We start from the raw sequence: 19,383 nt of genomic DNA, 5'->3' as shown, positions 1-19,383 counted from the left end.
TTTTTAACTATATTTTTATTTCTTTTTGTTTTGTTTTTTGTGGACCTTGATCTTTGACCCTGACCCTTCAAAATTTAACCACAATTATATGATGTGTCATTGATCATTGTGGCTAAGTTTGGTGAGAATCAGATCAAAACTGTGGTCTCTAGGCAGTAAAATAGTTTTTTGTTAGTTGTGACCTTGACCTATGACCTTTCCCCTCAAATTCGAACTCGTCCGAGCTTTTTGGGCATAGATCATTGTGTCCAAATTTGGTTAGAATCGGATAAAAACTGTGGCCTCCAGGCTGTTCACAGACACACACACACACACAAACATACAGGGGTGAAAACATAACCTCCTTGGCGGAGGTAATAATACTTACTTTTAAGGTCCTAGTTATCATATACAGTAATCAATATTAATTGGTTTAAAGGGGTTTTTTTTTGGGATTTGTTCTGTGAAATCTGAAGAGACAAACTTACACCAATTTCAATTTTTTTTTCATAAAATGTCTCCTATAGTTCTAGTTGTGATCTAATCAAAATTACTTGGTTTGTAAGAGGTTTGCTCAGTTTAGCAATACCCTTACCTTGCTGATGGTGGTTTTTTGTTCATAGAATGGTTTACTTACACAGTACTGGAAGTGGTAAATGGCATAGATCAGTTATCAATCTAGAATGGTTTACTTACACAGTACTGGAAGTGGTAAATGGCATAGATCAGTTATCAATCTAGATACTGTATATGACAAATAAGTTTAACCGCATGAGGAAATAATCTTCTTTATCCAAAAACTTTATCCTTTCATTGGCAGGCATTATACTGTAGAAGTGGGTACTTTAATTGAGGATAAAAAAATGATAAAGGAAATAGACAACTCCTCAGCATCCTGCTTAAAGTTAAAATAATATTGTAAATAATACAATAGAGAATTGAATACAAGTCCTCAATGACACAAATGACGTCAGTAGTAGCACCTAGACATGTATTGTTGCTAATGATAATCACAGATTTAAATGTATTAATCTTTCTATTCACGTTACTTCTGTTGCGATTACCACAGTAAAACTGTCTTATGCAAGATTCTATACTTGTTGAAGTCAGTGAAATGATACTTTTGATAAGTACAGTAGCTCATGGGCAGATTCAAAGAAAGCGGGAAAGTGGCTCAAATACGTCATTTTTAGGCTATGGCCTCCTCTATTTAAAAATCCTGGATCCACCCATATATTAATTTGAATTTCATTATCTACTTCTGATGAAACAACTGAACTTCTAAAGATATTCATTAGTATAGTAATAATTATTTAGGAATATATAGCGCATTAAGCAAAAGTCTAAATGTTAGTCATTCAATGACATTTTGTATCAATCACTGATATTACTTTATTAGTATTACTGTGTATCTAAATAAAGGAAAACGTTAGCATTCAATAAACAGCTGACATGGTACAGTACAATGTATGTACAGTACTTTCCAACCATTTGATTCATAAAACCAAGGAAGAGTTAAAATTTCACTCTTTTGTATTAACAATAACATAAACTTTATGAATGTGCAGATATACCTATGTATTCTTACATTGTGACCTTGACTTGATGAGAAGGTTCAAGTAAGTTGGCAATGTTAATGGATTACTCAATGATGCTATAATTACACTTTATAATAGAAATACTTGGACCATCTCCAAACTAGGACTAAAGACTGCTCTCAATTTCCAGCATCATCTAGATGTCTGTATCAACACATAGCATTGGGGATCGCCTTAGTATTACATTGCTATCTTGTTTCCATCTTACTGACAGTACAGTACAGTTTAGTACACAGTTAATGTACCATAGGTACAACAACCCTTTTTACTGTTGTGCCTTCTGTACTGTAAAATTGAAGCTACTGTACATGTACATTGTTAGTTACTATATGTGACTAAAGTACTTTTAAAATAACTCTAGTCTATACCAAATAGTGTAATACAGTACTAACTACAGTATGCTATATAACTCTACATTTTAGTTTTTTTCAATTTAATTTTAATAACTCAGTCTGTATCTTCAGTTATAAATATTAAACTGTGAAACATATTGTATTTGCATCAACTGGACCCTTAATGTCAAATTGCCAGTTGACAATGTCAATACAACAGTATTTAATGTTCTCACCATATGGTTTAATAATAACATACATACATTACATACAGTACAATGTTATATAACAATGTGTTTCCTTTTTGTTGTTTCCATAGGGCATAATTAACATTAATAATTTCCTGATTTTTCAAATTTTGATTATACGCTGCATATCTTGAGTGTCCAGTGATCATGTACCCTAATTAATAGTCACTAGAATAGTAGTTATGTTTCTATAGGCCAGCTACAGATTTTGTATTTCTTTTCTAAAGAACAACTACTGTACTGTACAGTAGTACAGTAGCATACATTGATAGGGTACTACTACTGTAGGTTGGCATTGATAGGGTACTGTAGGTTGGCATTGATAGGGTACTGTAGGTTGAAAGAAACATGTTTGGCGGACTATGCCCTTATAAATCTTACAAACAATTTATTTACATTATCTGCCATGTGACCTCAATAGAGTATGAAACGATTGGCTTGATACAATAAGTCAGCTAAGTAAATACAGAAATGAAAAGCTTTAAATTTGTTTAGCATTGCACCCCTGTTGACTTTTACAGACCTGTTGAGATCATTAGTTCTTGTTGATAAGGCTGCTGCTGGTAAAAAGATTCTCTCACAAACAAGGATTATCTACTATAGATACAATGTGATTGTTTAACCCTTATTATACGGTATTAGCCTGCCTATCAAAAATACTACATAGTTAATAGATTTATAGCTATATTAGTAATAGTAGATATAAAATAATTTAAAAATGTTAAAGGTGCCTGTAAACAAATTCACATTACTTCCTTTAAACTGTTATTTGTTTAGTGTGGGAATGTACATTTTCGGCAACAAACGAATAATGTATAGTTTAATTTAGGAGAACAAAAAAAAACAAAACCTTAAGGTAAATGCCATGAAGAAGTGAAAGTATTATTTATTGTACATACAGATGTTCAGCCTGTGTTTGAATGTACTGTATTGATATCATTTCATGATACTGTTAAGTACACTGTATAGAGTAATCTCAAAACCAGATGCCCAGAAAATCAAAACTATATAAACTTGCGAATTCAAATCTTTCATTAAAAAGAATTACAAGAATAATTGGTATTTATTTTGGCCCAATCTAAGAACCTGTGGCCGTATTCACCATTCACACTTTAGGCTAAGGGAAACACTGTACCCTTAAAATAAAAATCTTGTATCTAATTGAATACAATTTAGGGGGAAATACTTATATTTATTGAGTTAAGTGTGAATACGGCCACTGCTTTTATCTAGCAGCTACTGTAGTACTACTGTACTGTAAAGTTTCTGTATCAAAATAATTTGTTCAAACAGCACTGAATCATCCAGTTAGTACTAAACACACAACAATACTAAAACAACTCCATCATTAGTTTTAATGGTTATGAAATTGGTTGTAACTTGTAAGTTGTAGTGACTAATGAGCGACACTATAATTTACTGCTGCTACTATAGACATGCAATTAACCTTGTTTTATGATAGTTTGTCCTTCATTATTAATTCTAACTTGAACAATTGTAGCTTTAGTGACAACTTTGTTCAAACTGACTTTTTTAGCTTAAAAAAGTATGCATGAAAATTCAATTTTCTTTTAGCATTAATTAAATTGTATTATGTAACACTTAACTACCTGTTAAGTTATCAGTTACCATAAAGTACAGTACCACATTTATAATGTTTATTAATAGTTCAAGGGGTGGGGGCTTTATTGTTCAAGGGGTGGGGGCTTTATTGTTCAAGGGGTGGGGGAATTTATCGTTCAGGAAGGTTTTTAGGGAGACGTTTATTCTAGGGAAGCGTTTATTCAAGGGAGGAGTTTATTCAGGGAAGGCATTTATTTTTTTGGGTGTAAGAATACGGTAACATGTATAATCAAATAAATACCTCCTAGTTAGGAAAACTAAACTGTGATTTTTTTTCTGTAAAATTCCATGAAACAATAATACAAAGTGAATCTAATCTGACACACCACTAAAAGGTCAAAGACACTGCACCCCACAGCAGGCGGATCATTAAAGTCTAATGCTACAATATCTCCAAATATGGGCATTTAATATGCATAAGTATGATGTCATCAAAAGCGCATCAAGTGGAACACCTAGCTTACTGAAAAAACAAATCAATAGATAGAAACACCCATTTGATAATCTGCCAATTCAGTGAGTCATCACCATAGACAATGGGAAACACCAACAAGAAAATAAATATACTTTTTATTTTAATACTACTCTTCCTTTCATTAATAAAACATATCACTATTATGTGTAATTAGAACATGATAGAGAGATTAATTGTTTTCTTATCAATTAAGATTAATTGTTGATTGTTGTTCATTATGTCATGAAAGCACTGGTTTCTAATCCTTCCTGGTTACACTATACTAACTACTGTATACTAACAATAACATACTTAAGTATTGTAATAATAATAATGAAATTGAATCTAAAATAATGTTATTTATGACACTAAACTCAGAATTAATGAAAGCTATACTGTATTTTTTTTATACAGCGTTAATTGGCCACCAGATTTCAGTGTATTCCAGTTGACACAAAGTGGTGCTGTTTTAATTATCACACTACACAGTAGGTGTAGTACATAATTTACCATTGATCAGCCAGATAGATAATTTAAATTCTAGTACTTTAGTTTTCCTATATCAAATTAAAGTAGAGAATTGAAAAATCCCTTTTTAATTTTATGTAAATGTCCAGTCTTCCAATTGTCATGTATTAGTCAACTTTTAATCTACTAATAAAGGCTTAGAAATGTATGAATGGTACAGTAGTATTAAGTAAAACTACTTATAAGCAAATGTCCTTAGACAATGTTTGTGATAGTAGCACTGTACCAATCAATGGTGATATAAACTGAACCGGTGGTGAATGCTAGGTATGCCAGGCATTTGAGCTTGGACGCTTACTGTATGCCTATAAGGCTGAATGAGTACAGTACTGATATCCTACCGGTCTCCTAGATGCTTACGTCAGAGGAGGCCAACTCTGTACCTAACCTCACATTTTTTGTGGTCTGTTCTTACCACTAATCATCATAACAATAATATTAAATAACTATTATTTATTTACTTGAGTAATAAGTTAAACCACATAATTGTAGGATAGGGTGTAAAAATAGTAATACTAAACTTTCAATTTGACTACAAATACTCTGATACATTTGAAATATAAATTACAGTTATAACCCCAAAGCAATTTAAAGGCCTTAAAACAAGAATTATTAGTGGGTCAGTACTGATAGGATACAAAGAATCACAATCAAATTAAATGTTAAATGTCAACATTTTCCAAAATTCAGAATAACGCGTAAAATACTGTTATCAACATAAACTGTAAATTGCTGTATTTATTATACAGAATATCAAGTATGATAGAGCAATGTTACTATAGACTATAGTAATGAATACAATTAATATTAAATTACAAGCTTCTAAATGCTATACTGCCTTTGGTTTCTTATGGCGATTAAGTTTGAAACTTGACTTTACATAATAAATAAACAATGACTTAAATTCAGTTACAATTAAAAGATATAGTAGTAGAACAAGAGAACACAAGCACTTGCACCTAACAATACGACCATTGAAAAATACTGTGTACTATAATTTCCAAGGAACCAGACTTAAAATACTGTACAGTGTACTTAGTTAGAAAGCAGAAAATAACTTGTTCTGGATTGCACACAATTTTATTATGACAGTATTACAGGTAATGCCCAGAAAGTATCAAATTAAATCTTCAAGAAAAAACAATTTGCTCATTTGTGCAAGTTCTCATATTAAATTATTGCTTGCAAGATATTTAATTATTTTCTACTAGCATTACAAAAATCATATTATTGGCAGTGTGTTACCTATGACAACAAAAGGTCAGAATACAGTACAAGGTCAATGACCTCAGTATGCAAAACAATAATAAACCTGTTTTAAATTGTAAGGCAGAGCATTATCATTGACCAGAACATTGCAATCAAATACCAAATTTTATTATAATTGGAAGAATTTAATACAAAACAAATATTATACAGTTCTGAATTTTTTATTTCAGAATTACTTGCTTCATTACTTGCTTGATGATGTTGGGTCGTTGAAAGCTTACAGTATGTGACCCATCGCATGCCATATACAAGTTCTTATTTCTGATGGCTGACGTTTTTTTTTTTTTTAAATCTCATGCGTTGCGAAAATTGGATCGCGTTGAGTAAACACTAATGTATTTGAACAAACTCATTGTTGCAACAAAAATGTAAATGTGTAAAAACAAATAAATCTGTACAGTTAACTAGTTAAGTAAATAAAACTTAAAAACAATACACCAGTACCCTGCAATGCATATTATAATTTATATTATTACTTATTATAAATTTGTAATACAACCTGTATTGCCTGAATTGTAGAGTACTAAACTAGGCTACTTACAAGTTCAACATTTAATGATCTGAGACTGATGAAGAGGGTAACCATGAATGAAGAGATCATCAAAATAAAAAATTGACAATATAAAATAAATACCACCATCTCAATTCGCCTAGCCTATATAGAAATTTAGTAGGCCTGTGCCACATAGAATTTAGAGAGCTAGGGACTCCTAGGTTAGCGGAGCTAGGTATGGCCCTAAGCTAGCTAGGCCTATCTTACTAGGCTAGGCCTCTAGGCCCTATGCCTAGGCTACATCATACATTTTAAATCTGAAGTCAGCATCAGCACCAAACCTCCCTCTATGGCCGCCCAACTACGTTTTGCTTTATCAAACCATCGTAGGCCTACCTTCTTTTGCTGCCTCTCCCATGCTGGATCTAATACCACTTCACGATCCCATTCCTCCTCTTGTTCCATATAATCATTCATTTTGACGTCTGACTTGCAATAAAATAAAGTCCAGGTTATGTGCCTTCAATCACATAAAATGGTAAAAACAGAACCTAACGTTACTACTACTTCCGCACGCGTTACCTCGGAGGTTATCGGTTCTGCCCCCGCCACAAGGTACCGATTGCTGACCCGGAAGTAGGTTAGGAGAATATGAAATGATCAGCGCAATGAAAGTTCAGCAGCAATCGGTGTTACAGTAAAATGACTAATATTTAATAAGTTCGTACTTTTCAATATTTTAAATAAAAAGCTAAATCGGATATGTTTTTAAAATGACGTCATCATTTTTTAATATAGAGTAGTCAAATTTCAACACAGGGAAAACCGGACAAGCATGTATGATTAATTTACATCCGCATGTCAAGTTTAATTCTATCAAAATAAGTGACAAATTTAAATAACGATGGGGGCTTCTGTGTAGGCCTACCGTACTTTTAATAATTACAAAAATGATCAACAAGACGGTGTTAGATCTATCTATTTAAAGATGTGTTGTAAGCGAAAATATGAATAATAAAGATAAAGTTAATCACTTCCGTAGAAAGAAAAACGAGATAAAATGTCACTAAAATAAACGATTTTAACCAAAACACATTGGCTTGTAGACAATCTAACTTGTTTTACTTTAAATTATGGTTTTTCAGGTAAATAAAAAATGGAACTTTGATAGGTTTATGGTTGGAGTTTCCAAGATTCAAATTATTAATAAATTACGGAATTATTTATATTCACTTATTTTAAATATTGATAAATAAGTTTTTTTTAATCATTTAGGGAACGTAACATGAGATGCGACATCCTCGCGGGGACACAAACAGTGGTACCGTAACTAGCTAAAAACTTTAAAAGATGACCCGACCGACGTCACTTCGACGGAGTACTTGTGGTACGTCTACATGTGACTTTGGTATAAAATATGATGAGTTGTCAATCAACTTTTCTCCTATTTAATCATTACTAAAAATGATATTAAACGACTTTTATGGATATTAAATAGTAAATAATTATTAATAAGTAATAATAAATACAATCAATGGAACTAACCGTTGACCGATTCTCACTGATCCGATTGCACTGTGTTTACTTTATTTTTACGGTAGTGAACGGAAGTTACACAAATATTATAATCTGTGAATGTAAATATCGTCACGTCTGGTTTGCGGTAAATTCCGTTACAATGTGCCTTACTAAACATACATGGATAGATTGCAGAACATTCCACGAATTTCATTTTATTTAATAATAATTTAGCCCTCAAATAAAAATTAGGCGGATTTCCGACCTCCAATCCAATACAGTATCGACTTAAATATCGTAAACACCGTAATTTAAATCGTAAGGCCTGTTCCAACTTCTGGAACAATGACCAACTACGACGCGATTAACTGTCCCTTTTGATTGGTCATTTCCGTTGCGCCTATGCGCGCCGTTGCGGTGCGCCTTGAGAGAGAGGAACCAGCGTGATTGAAGTGCGGTTACGTCCTTATGTTACGTCCAAGTTGGTACCATCATCCACCTCTTTCTTATTTTAGTAGCGAAACGCTTTAAGTCATTGTCTAACACGGAGACAATTAGAATAGAAATAAATCAATTATATTAGCAACATTATTATTTCAGCAACACCCCCCTCGTCGCTTTAATTTAAAATCCTAGATCAATCGATCACTAATGAAAACCGATCAATTGGTATTAGCTTTCATTGAGGCAATTTACGTATTAATGAGTATTTAGCGTAAATAAAACGTTTGATGATTGATTTGTATATTCTCACTACATAGTACTAAGTACTCACGCTTGGTGCCCTTAAATGGTATAATGTATTGTTTCTACCAGTCCGATCAACATACCGGCCTATTTCATGTTCAATCAACCATGCAATTATTATGTAAAATTCAATGTATTGTTTTTGATGAAAAGAGTTGATTAAAACTATTCGCTTTTTTATTGGAATATTTATAACCAAATACAAAAACGTATCAATGACGGCCACGCCCACTTTGACTACAACTAGTAATATATAGTATGATGATTGGTCGGTTTCTAGGGAGTTGGTACTACAGAGATATTATTTAGTTTACCCTTGGAGTTTTCTTTACTCCATGTTCAGTATAAAGATGTAGAAAACGTATGATAAATAAATAAAAAAAAATTTTCTGATTGTATAATGGCCATGAAGTATTTTAGGTACAGCACAAAAACCTAAAAAAATGTTGATGTAACTTCATGTTATTAAAAAAACTAAATTAAATTTCCGAGTGGCGTAAGTAAAAAATGGGGTCGAAAAAAACCTGTAAATTTGAGTTCCCACCACGCGCGCACATCTCTACCATTTTGGTTGACGTGATTTTAGTAGAAAAAATTATTCTCAACCATGCATACAGATAATAGAAAACAAAATTGAAAGTGACTGACAATGTTATATTACAAAAAATCGTTTATTACAAGTGTTTTTTTACAGTAAATCTAACCATACAATCCATTTAAACTTCTGTCAACTTGTTATGATACAGCATCACAAAATTGCATTAATACATACAGTATAGTCCAGGGGGACGAAATGAGGGGGTGGGATTATGCTTGGATTGCATTAACAATAGAATTGAAGCATGGGATTATACCTCAGTCATAAATAGTAGTCAACATACTAAACTTTTATTTAAATGAGTGGCCAATACTTCACCACAGATATGTATTGATGATGTGATCATTACAATTAAATATATATAACAATTTATTTTGTTTTAGTCTCCAATGCTATAACATAAATTTCCGGTACTTCTTTTCTTGGCGCAACAATACAAATGTAATGTATGGTACCAAGCTTAATTTGGTTGGTTTGGGTTGGTTGGTTTGGGTTGGTTGGTTTGGGTTGGTTGGTTTGGTTGGGTGTCGCAATCTTTACAAACTTTTCTGTGTTTTAATATGCTAATAATAAATATCTTGTTGCTGATCACTCTAGCTTTATTAAGTCTTATTGGAAGTTGGAAAGTTTGTGTAATTTTAAGTTTTCAACATGATTCATTGGTCGTCTTCATCTTCTTCTTCATTCTTTGGTTTGTCTGTTTGGTCTTTCTTCCATCTCTTAGCCAGTGCCAATAGTTTGAGACTTGGTTGGTTAGCTTCATCAGTTGGGAAAATATAATCATAATACTCTTCCCAACCGGCATCAGACTAATAATAATAAATACATATAAATATGTTGATCCTGCCACATAAAATGTTCCTATACATATAAATGAAATTATTCGTGCCATGTTATCTTTAAAACATGATAAGAGATATTAAGAAACTTTACCCATACATGTAATGGTAAACATAAAAGAAAAAATAAAAATTACCCCATCTTCTGTTTCAATTTTCCTTCGTTTCTTTACTCTCTTTGGCATTTCTTTTCTTATCTTTTCTTGTGTTTCCAGATCTCCATACTCATCCTAAAATAGAATCAGGAATGCTAAATTCTACCACTGAAACACCTCCCATGTCTCCTGTATGGGTGTTTGCGGTGTTAAAAATAACACAATTATCTCATTATATATGATATAGAAATAAACATAACATATAAATGTTATTAGGCTCTATTACTTTTAACCGTTTAATACTGACCTAGTGTCAGGAATGTAACTCACTGTTTCTACTCCACCCTATAAGTCTTACACGAGACATAGTTTATAAGTATATAATTTATCCATCATTGGCAAGTTAGTTGCTGTCGAATGTAATAGAAATGCGACTCACTTCAAAGTCTTTCCATGACTCAAGCAGCATCAATCGCTCCTCTTTCTCATCAGAATGCCTCAATGACTTGTTAGCTTTTTCATAAATCTTCCTACATTCAAGCACTGCTTCCGTAGTGCCCAGCGACAACTCAAACTGAGAAAAACTTATCCAAACCTTTAAGTAAAAAGGAAGAAAAAAGTTAGAAATAAAATCTCCATATTGTAATGTAGATGCAATGACCATATATGTTGTGTTTCACCTTCTTACCTTAACATGTTGTGTTCTTACCTTAACATGTTGTGTTCTTTCAAGTAACCTATGATACAAATCCCTTGTTCTGTTATATTCTTCTTGTTCAATTTCAAAATCAATGTATGCTTTCCACAACATCTCTGGCATGTCCAGTTTAGCCTGATTGATTGCAAGCTCATAGAGGGCACGAGCTCGAACCTCGTCTCCAAGAATACTCTCTAGCTCGGCATACTGTTAATGATAAAGTACAGCATATTAACATGGTTAATGGTTTTAAATTTGTATAGCGCATAATACAAAAATCTCTATGCGCTGTGAACTCAGATGTTACACTTTTCAACTACATGCTTCTCCACTAAGGGTCACGTCATGTCAGTGCAGCCACTATAAGGCGCTCTCTTATCTGTCCACGACACAGTGGCTGATTTTGATAAATTTAAACTAATTTAGTGGTACATTTTATCAGTTTTATACTTTATTACAAGCAATCTTTACCTTCATCCAAGTTGTACAATTTTCAGGATGAAATTCTAAGAATTTTTCGTACAAGATCCGACAACGATCAAACTCTCGAAGTTGTAATTCCAGCTCAATATAGCCTTTGAATATCTTGTCCTTTGGACATTTACCAATAGCAAAACCCTACAAAAAGAATTAGTTTGTAAAACAATTGTAGAAATAAAACATATTCTAGGAATTATCAAAAAATGTGATAGGCCCATATATGGTCATAATGATGTTATATCACTACCATTTAGGCACATCACACTTTTTTGTCAAGCTAGTTTAATAGTCTAGACTAACCTGAGTTAAACTAAACGAGATGGGGGCACTTACTAAAGCTTTCCTAGCTGCTTGCAATTCTTTCTGCCTGACCTCAAACTGAGCATACAAAAGCCAAATCTTTGCAAATGTGAACTTCTTGTGTGGAATTAAATCTATACATGCTTTGTACACTTGCCTTGTTCTCTCCATATCCTGAGGAAAAGGAGGAAAAAACAATTGTTGATAAATTAATGAAACCAACTAGCAACAGCAGTTCCGACTCTTCCAATACCAAACTCTTCGTAAACTGGAAACTCTCCAAAAACAAGACTTTTCTTGGTCAAAAAGGTCCCAAATTTTTTTTTATTATTAAAATCACATTCAGAGTTGGGCCATTCTAAGGGTATACTGTATTGGGAGAGATGGCTGTAAGTGGAGACAATAAGGATGACCTGGGTAAATTGGTGACACACCCAACAATTGTCCAAGTAATTAATAACTAGGCCTGAATAGACCATAAGCCAAATTCCATTATTATTTTTATCTATATTTTATTTACCTTAGCTTCCAACTCTTCATACAATGCATAATTGATCCATAAGTAGATGTAGCGTCTCCACAAGCGCTTGTCAGGGGTTGGTGGCACATTTGCAATAGCTCTCTCATACACATCTCGTATCACTTCCTCATTGTTATCGGACTCTACCAATCTCAGATAGTCAAACCATGAGTCGTAATTATTTGGGTTCGCCTTGACCTCCTACGGATAAAACAACAAGTATTGTGAAAATATATAATATGTTAGTATTTTACTGAGCGGTTTAGAATTTCTTCTATACCTGCTAAGTTAAAAAAAATGTACATAAAAAAAAGTTAGTTCTAATTAAATAAACTAAAATACAACAGAACAAAATTATTTATTTAATTGTGGGATAATAGTAAACCAAGAATTACTTGGCTAGCTAAGTTTATAAGCAACCATTATTGTAATAATATATAATATATATATTACACTAATCCAACATTATGTAGTTTTGCTTATTAATTATAATAACATTCAATCATTTTAATAAATTTAAAAAAAAATTTTAATTTAATATTGAATTTAAAAATATCACTTAATACTAATGATGTTCCTACCTCTTCATATTGGAACTTTCTTTTGCTCACTATAACATCTTCAATTCCTTCCCTGTCTCCGTATTTCTTTTCCAATATCGTATAATTTTTAAACAAATTTTGAGCATGTTCTTTAGGAATATGTTCAAGTGCGTACTTATAAATAACACGAGATCGCTCAAACTGTAATCAAAATAACAGACTTGATTAATAACAAGATACAAAATGTTAAATATTGTTTAAGCAAAAGAGTAGTAAGTAAAGGAAGGTTTGCAGTACACCATGCATTTCCAAAAAAAAAATTAAGTAAAGAATACCCCAAAGTTTCATTACATTCATCTTGAAATAGTCAACACATTTTTACCTCTTTCTGTCTTTCTTCAAATTTAGCAAATGATACAAATAGATTTTCATCCATGTTATCTTCTCCAAAAAATTCAATCGCTCGTTCATACACAGACCGTGCATTACTGGAAAAACTGTTGTGGTCCTCAAAATTTGCATATTTGATCCAGTTCTTAATGATTGGATGCACAAGGATAAGTAAAATACATGTTAAGGAAAAATGTTTTATTTAATTTTTTACATTTGTTTGATTACAGCATATTGCAATAAACCAAGTGCAGGGTTGTAATGCACGATTTTTTCAACTCCACTTCCTAAACCTCAAATGAGACTGAGGCAAGTTATTCGCTGTTGGATGCGTATGAAATAAAAAAAAAATGAAATAAAACTATGCTAAGCATCGCAGCCAAGCATTAAAGGATATGTCGTTCATAGATGTTACGGACCCGATCAAACTCTTTATATCTAAGTTCAAACTTAACATATGTAAACCATGGCTGTTCTTCTGGTTCCCATTCCATCCAGCGCTCAAACACTTGACGTGCTCCCGCCACATTCCCCAGCATCTCTTCCATATACGTGTATTTGTACCAGAATTGGTTTGCACGTGGTAGAATGGTTATTGCTCTGTCCCAGATATTTCGTGCATGATTCACTTGCCGATTCCTGTGGTAAAAAACAATTTATTAATGCCATTACATTTCTAAGTACTTTAAAACTTGAAAAAGCTATAAATAAGTTGGCATCAGGCAATTTGAACAGGGTTGTCTTCTTTGAGAGAATAAAAATGCACTTTTTAAATAAAATACTTACTTCATTTCCATCTCAGCGTACTTGAGCCAAATTCCAACATTTCGATGATCAACATCCAAAGCACGTTCATAAATGGATCTAGTTCTGTAATATTAAATAAAGGAAAGAAGTGTTATATCCCTCTTTAAAGACTAATAATAAATAAATATAAATCGGTAAATTACATACATTACAATAATAATTCCGGTACAATACCTATCAATTTCTATCAATACCTATCAATTTCTTTCTGACTTTCTTCCCACTGTGCATACTTGATCCAATTGCCCATAACAGTCCGGTTCTTTCGCAAGTTGTCTTCAAATTCTTTCCGCTTTCTCAACCTAAAATCTTGTAACTCATCAGGATCTGTAATTTTTTGTCGTGGTGGCTAGTGTATAAAATAAAGTTTCTCTACTGTAATTATTATTGGGAAAAGCAGATCGATAAAAATAAAGCAAAAATATTTTATTAAAATGTTTTCTTCAACCACTTTGAAAGTACTCTTAAATTCAATAAGTAACAATGCAGTGGAGTGCAATTATTACCCTTCTTTCTTTTTTTCAATTTTTTTTTTGTAAATTTTATTAACAATTCTGGTCTTACTCATGTTAAGTATCGTACTTACTGGTGGTTGGTGCTCAAGTTCTCGTTCTTTAGCTTCTCGTAAAATTTGCTCCGCTGTAATCTGCATTTCAGCTGGCATTTTATTTTTAACCTTGAAAATGAATTAATAAATAATAAGACTTAAATGATAATCCTCTATGCCTACATATTTTTTTTGCAATTATCAAATGTTCATAAAAATATAAATTCATTATTAAAACATAACATTAAAATTAATAATAATTGTATTTAATTTCATTATATTTATATTATAAGTTTATATACTCGTTACTCTATGTAATTCTAGTACGACATAAATTGATTTACCACAATAATACGAACGAAACAATAAACTATCGGCTAGGCCCATGTTGTTAGTCATCTTTTTGATCTCAAACCATCGACTGTCCGCTAATTCACCGATGTGTCAACGGCATGTGTGAAGGTTGGACATTTTCAAGACTGGGCCTAGCTTTTGTTTACAGATATTAGGCAATTGCCAAATATATAAAATATTTTAATTAATTAACATACCTTTGCCACTTTTGGCACTTTACTCTTTGATGCAGTTGAAGCCATTTTGTTTCCGTAAAAATAACAGAATAAGGAAAAACAAAACGTTCTCTAAACGCTGGCTCCGCGCCTCTCTCTCTTCGAAAAAATCCAATTCGGACGTGTGCGCTCCATAGTCGAATTCGTACACCGAGTCGTTCCACATGGACAAAAACGCGTTATCTCTTTAATAGTGATTCACGTTGATCCAAACCTTTTATTTGATTAGTTTGTTCTTCTTCAATTCAAGTTGTGCTCATAACTCTGCACTATCAAACTAGTTTGACGACAAAAAAAGTGTGATGTGCCCAAATATGGTAGTGATAATATGCTTAAATATGGTAGTGCCCCATCATCATCCCGGATCATCATGTCACGTCCATATATAATGGGACCATCACATTTTTGATTGATAGTGTAGACAGATAGAGAGATAGTAATATCGATTAATATTTCCTTCAATGTCTATTATGTTTAGTTTATCATTAGTGTTCACATCCAAAATCATTAGTGTTCACATCCCGAATCATTGGTGTTCACATCCCAAATTATTAGTGTTCACATCCCAAATTATTAGTGTTCACATCCCAAATCATTAGTGTTCACATCCCAAATCATTAGTGTTCACATCCAAAATCATTAGTGTTCACATCCAAAATCATTAGTGTTCACATCCCAAATCATTAGTGTTCACATCCCAAATCATTAGTGTTCACATCCCAAATCATTAGTGTTCACATCCCAAATCATTAGTGTTCACATCTCAAATTATTAGTGTTCACATCCCAAATCATTATTGTTCACATCTGATCTCAAATCATTTGTGTTCACATCCCAAATCATTAGTGTTCACATCCCAAATCATTATTGTTCACATCTGATCTCAAATCATTTGTGTTCACATCCCAAATCATTAGTGTTCACATACTAAATCATTACTTTTTACATATCAATTCATTACATTTTATTGAGGTGCATGTACCCATTTTCATAATCATCACAAAAACACTTGTAATTTATCAAATATAATTTATTTGAAGCTGGTTATCATCATAACTAAAACATAAATTCCTTGTTGATGGGCGTAATAAATGCCTGCCTTAAATCTAATTTTGCATCGTTGAAAAAAATACATACGGTGGAAGTACAGTATTAGAAACACTAGGATTCACATCTACAAATTGATGTTTTTAAATGAAATAGAACATCATAGCGACCTTAAAAACAAACACATACAAGTGTCTGACCATTCAATACATTTTGTTACTTCCATCTTGCATTGATTCTTGAAAACTGAAAAAAATCATCACTGTATTTAAAAACCTGTTGCAAACAGTCTTTGGAAACTTGTATAGAACGTTCTGTCTGTATCTTATTATATTTGTTGATATATTGATACAAACTAGCACACTCGTATAAGTGTATCAACCATCAAAATTATGAATTATTTCTTTAAAAATAATTCCACCATTCAGTTGAAAACATCTATGACACAATGAGCAAACATAAATTCATAATGACTTATTTTCTGTCATTCAACATCTTCAGGTCTAACAGGATCTTTAATTGGCTTCATTGATTTCTTCTCTTTATCTCTGGAACAAGCCTTTCGCATATCTATACAAAATTAAAAACAAAAGTAAACTATATATATTTTCTATAATAAACTGTGTCTCTGGAGCTCTGTCTACACTATTAAACTTTATGTGACAAAAAAAAAATGTGACATGCCCATATATGGACATGGATGTCATATCACTACCACATTTGGGCACAGGTTTTATAGAGTTTATGTTTTCCTGCTCACAAGCTAATACTCACCAAAAGCATCTTCATCCGGATCACCCGAGTAATACTCAAGTACTCGTCGATAAATCACATATCCAAGACGTTCGTACATTGATGTTGCTACTTTGTTTGAAACTCTCACAAATAAGTCGACAAAAAATGCTTTTTTTCTAGATAAGATATATAAAAGGACAATACATTAATTGCTAGTTTCAATTGATTACTTAGCAATTTTAAGTGATTAAAAAGCAATTTTAAGTGATTAAACCTTGTTTATTTTCACATACAGTAGGAAGTGAAAACAATCAAAACAGTTTGTTATGATTGTACTTACAGGATGTTAATTATTATAATACAACCAGTTATAAACTTACTGTTCAGAAACATCTTCTAGAATGTTCATTAACGTGGCTGCTAACCCCAAACGTCTGTATTCTGGTGCCACTGTCAAGGCAGTCACATGACCATGCCACGTTTCCTGGGCAACAGAACCCTCTGCTTTACCCATTACTGCAATATAAGCAAAAGTTTGTTAACTTTGGCAATTATGAATAAAGGCAAGATCAGGGTTAGGCGAGATGACGGTAGGGCTATGGTGCATCTGTTTGGTGCTAATGCTTTTTTAAATGAATCACACAATTATCAGAATTTAAATAATCCACCTGATTGGTTAAACTGATCTACAGACAACCTTATTCGGTTTTAAATTTTCCATTCCACTGTCACGAACTCCCTTTACATATGTTTCCGAGCGGGTGAAAATACTTTAGGAACTCTCTTGTGACATAAAAGTATACACCAAAAATCCACAAAGTTGTACAATAACTAAAAAAAAAGCTTTAATTTCAATCAACTTCAACTTTCAACAATCCAGTAAGCACTTCAAACAACAGCTTCACAATAACTTTTACAATCGAATATCCAACCTCTAATATCCAACAACCTTACAATAGTTTTACATCCCTTTATATACAAGATGTTCCTATCCTCCTAGATCATTCTTTATACTTCTTATTCTATTGGATTACAGTTTCTATTAATAGCACTTCTGGGATGTTCCTGATTGTTCTTATTAATTATACATGGTTTCTAAAATCAAAACATCTTATTCTAGAATGTTCATGTGGACACTATGATACTGTGTTAGGAATGGTAATTTATTACATCCACAAAATCCAATAATTAGGAGACAAGTGTGTATAAATAAAAATTCTAACCCCTGCGATCTAGGGCTCAGTATACTAAATCATATCACATTAAAAATATATACTAGTTACTAATACTACCCACCACTTACTAAAAAGATAGTGACTTACTGTATCCCATAATCCGGCCACATGGTGCCTCGCAGACTTTAAAGTACTCAGGCCAATGGGCTAAGTACTGCAGGTAGAATGGTATCCCATACTATCAATCAATTTAACGAATAATAATAATACTTTGTATATTTCACAGTTGGCATGCACACTGTACTGACAAGTATGTGATGGGATATCATGTGTGTAAAACTCATATTTAGTTTAAGTTAGGAGTACACCATTGGTGACAGTATATTTTAAAGTGATCGATGGAGTCCCTTTATTTAACAAGATAAATACCTGAGTGTATAATCACAAACAAGAAGAAAGGCAAACGTAAATAAACAATTTTGCAAACTAACTAGTAGTATACTAATACTATAGTATATTTTATACAAATAAAAAGTTTACTGACAGAAACTATTTCTTATTTATTCAAATTGTAAATAAAGGATACAGTCTCAGTTAATGGATCCAAATTCCTAGAAGATAGAAACAAAGTTGGTTATACAGTGCAATACAGTGTAGGCCTAGCTAGTACTATTCGCGTCAACTGTGATGTGTAACGCGTTTATTGATTCACGATCAAAAATAACTTATTTCTGGTGTAGGAAAGGAAATACAGTATATAAATTAGATTTCCCATATTTGCATGTTAACGTTAATAGCATGTAATTGATAGCATTAAGTCACAAAACCCTACCGTCAGTAGGATAGGCCTAGGCTAGATACCACCACAACATTATAGCATATAGGCTACACGCCCGGAGCGGAGGAGCTTTGTGCGCGCGGCGAGGAATCAACTGCTCGATTCATGGAAGAGCATAGGCCTAGAAAAACGCACGGATATACAGTACTTATACAAGCTTAATCTTACTGCTTCACACAAATGAGATAAACACTATTGAACTTACACATTATTAAACCGAAATAAGTCATCACAAGTAAACGGCCGAACGGTAGTCATACTGTTTTGCTCTCTCCCTCCAAGAAAACTCGTCGAAATCCCAACTCGTCCAAATAGCACAACAAACAAACTCGTACCCAAAAGTATGGAACGCAATAAGTGCAAATACAACGACGAGCAAATGCGGTTTTAATTTTATTCCCTTTGACGAAAAGTT

The 19,383-nt window shown here is 32.7% G+C and overlaps 3 protein-coding genes across 8 annotated transcripts in view; all 3 read right to left on the bottom strand.

Moving 5' to 3' along the window:
- Positions 1–7,126, bottom strand: part of LOC140060940 (alpha-actinin-like) — a 29,216-nt gene extending 22,090 nt beyond the window's left edge. For all 5 annotated transcript variants that reach the window (XM_072107312.1, XM_072107315.1, XM_072107311.1 and 2 more), the window contains exon 1: positions 6,921–7,126. In XM_072107312.1, the coding sequence (XP_071963413.1) occupies positions 6,921–7,001 (81 nt within the window). In that variant the 5' untranslated portion in view covers positions 7,002–7,126. The remainder of the gene's footprint in view (positions 1–6,920) is intronic.
- Positions 7,127–9,436: 2,310 nt separating this feature from the next.
- Positions 9,437–15,451, bottom strand: LOC140059798 (crooked neck-like protein 1). The gene is made up of 14 exons (XM_072105719.1): positions 15,156–15,451; positions 14,644–14,733; positions 14,252–14,406; positions 14,037–14,120; positions 13,650–13,889; positions 13,243–13,423; positions 12,900–13,061; positions 12,319–12,519; positions 11,832–11,972; positions 11,490–11,636; positions 11,031–11,225; positions 10,761–10,916; positions 10,364–10,456; positions 9,437–10,196 (listed from the first exon to the last, which is right to left on the bottom strand). The coding sequence occupies exons 1-14, from the start codon at positions 15,198–15,200 to the stop codon at positions 10,044–10,046; spliced, it is 2,043 nt and encodes a 680-aa protein (XP_071961820.1). The 5' UTR covers positions 15,201–15,451; the 3' UTR covers positions 9,437–10,043.
- A 720-nt stretch (positions 15,452–16,171) lies between these two features.
- On the bottom strand, positions 16,172–19,279 carry LOC140060081 (N-alpha-acetyltransferase 20-like). 2 transcript variants are annotated; one of them, XR_011847279.1, is made up of 7 exons: positions 19,174–19,279; positions 18,717–18,741; positions 18,278–18,368; positions 17,336–17,471; positions 16,995–17,131; positions 16,642–16,790; positions 16,172–16,466 (listed from the first exon to the last, which is right to left on the bottom strand). XR_011847279.1 is itself a non-coding variant. In XM_072106148.1 (6 exons), the coding sequence occupies exons 1-6, from the start codon at positions 19,224–19,226 to the stop codon at positions 16,705–16,707; spliced, it is 528 nt and encodes a 175-aa protein (XP_071962249.1). In that variant the 5' UTR covers positions 19,227–19,279; the 3' UTR covers positions 16,172–16,704. The 2 variants fall into 2 exon arrangements, 1 of the variants encoding a protein (XP_071962249.1); XM_072106148.1 differs by having other exon boundaries at positions 16,172–16,790.
- Positions 19,280–19,383: the final 104 nt, after the last annotated feature.

This window comes from Antedon mediterranea, chromosome 10 (assembly GCF_964355755.1).
Source record: "Antedon mediterranea chromosome 10, ecAntMedi1.1, whole genome shotgun sequence".
In the NCBI taxonomy this organism is placed as follows: Eukaryota; Metazoa; Echinodermata; class Crinoidea; order Comatulida; family Antedonidae; genus Antedon; species Antedon mediterranea.
This window is presented reverse-complemented; position numbering and strand designations above follow the sequence as displayed.

Excerpts from the sequence above, each read along its gene's own strand:
- LOC140059798 (XM_072105719.1), bottom strand. The coding sequence starts at position 15,200 with ATGGCTTCAACTGCATCAAAGAGTAAAGTGCCAAAAGTGGCAAAG. Across the intron at positions 14,734-15,155 it reads AAGTGCCAAAAGTGGCAAAG|GTTAAAAATAAAATGCCAGC; the intron begins GTATGTTAATTA and ends TTCATTTTCAAG. Across the intron at positions 13,890-14,036 it reads TACGCTGAGATGGAAATGAA|GAATCGGCAAGTGAATCATG; the intron begins GTAAGTATTTTA and ends TTTTTACCACAG.
- LOC140060081 (XM_072106148.1), bottom strand. The coding sequence starts at position 19,226 with ATGACTACCGTTCGGCCGTTTACTTGTGATGACTTATTTCGGTTTAAT. Across the intron at positions 18,742-19,173 it reads TTATTTCGGTTTAATAATGT|GAATTTGGATCCATTAACTG; the intron begins GTAAGTTCAATA and ends TCTATCTTCTAG. Across the intron at positions 17,472-18,277 it reads TGGCCGGATTATGGGATACA|TAATGGGTAAAGCAGAGGGT; the intron begins GTAAGTCACTAT and ends CTTATATTGCAG.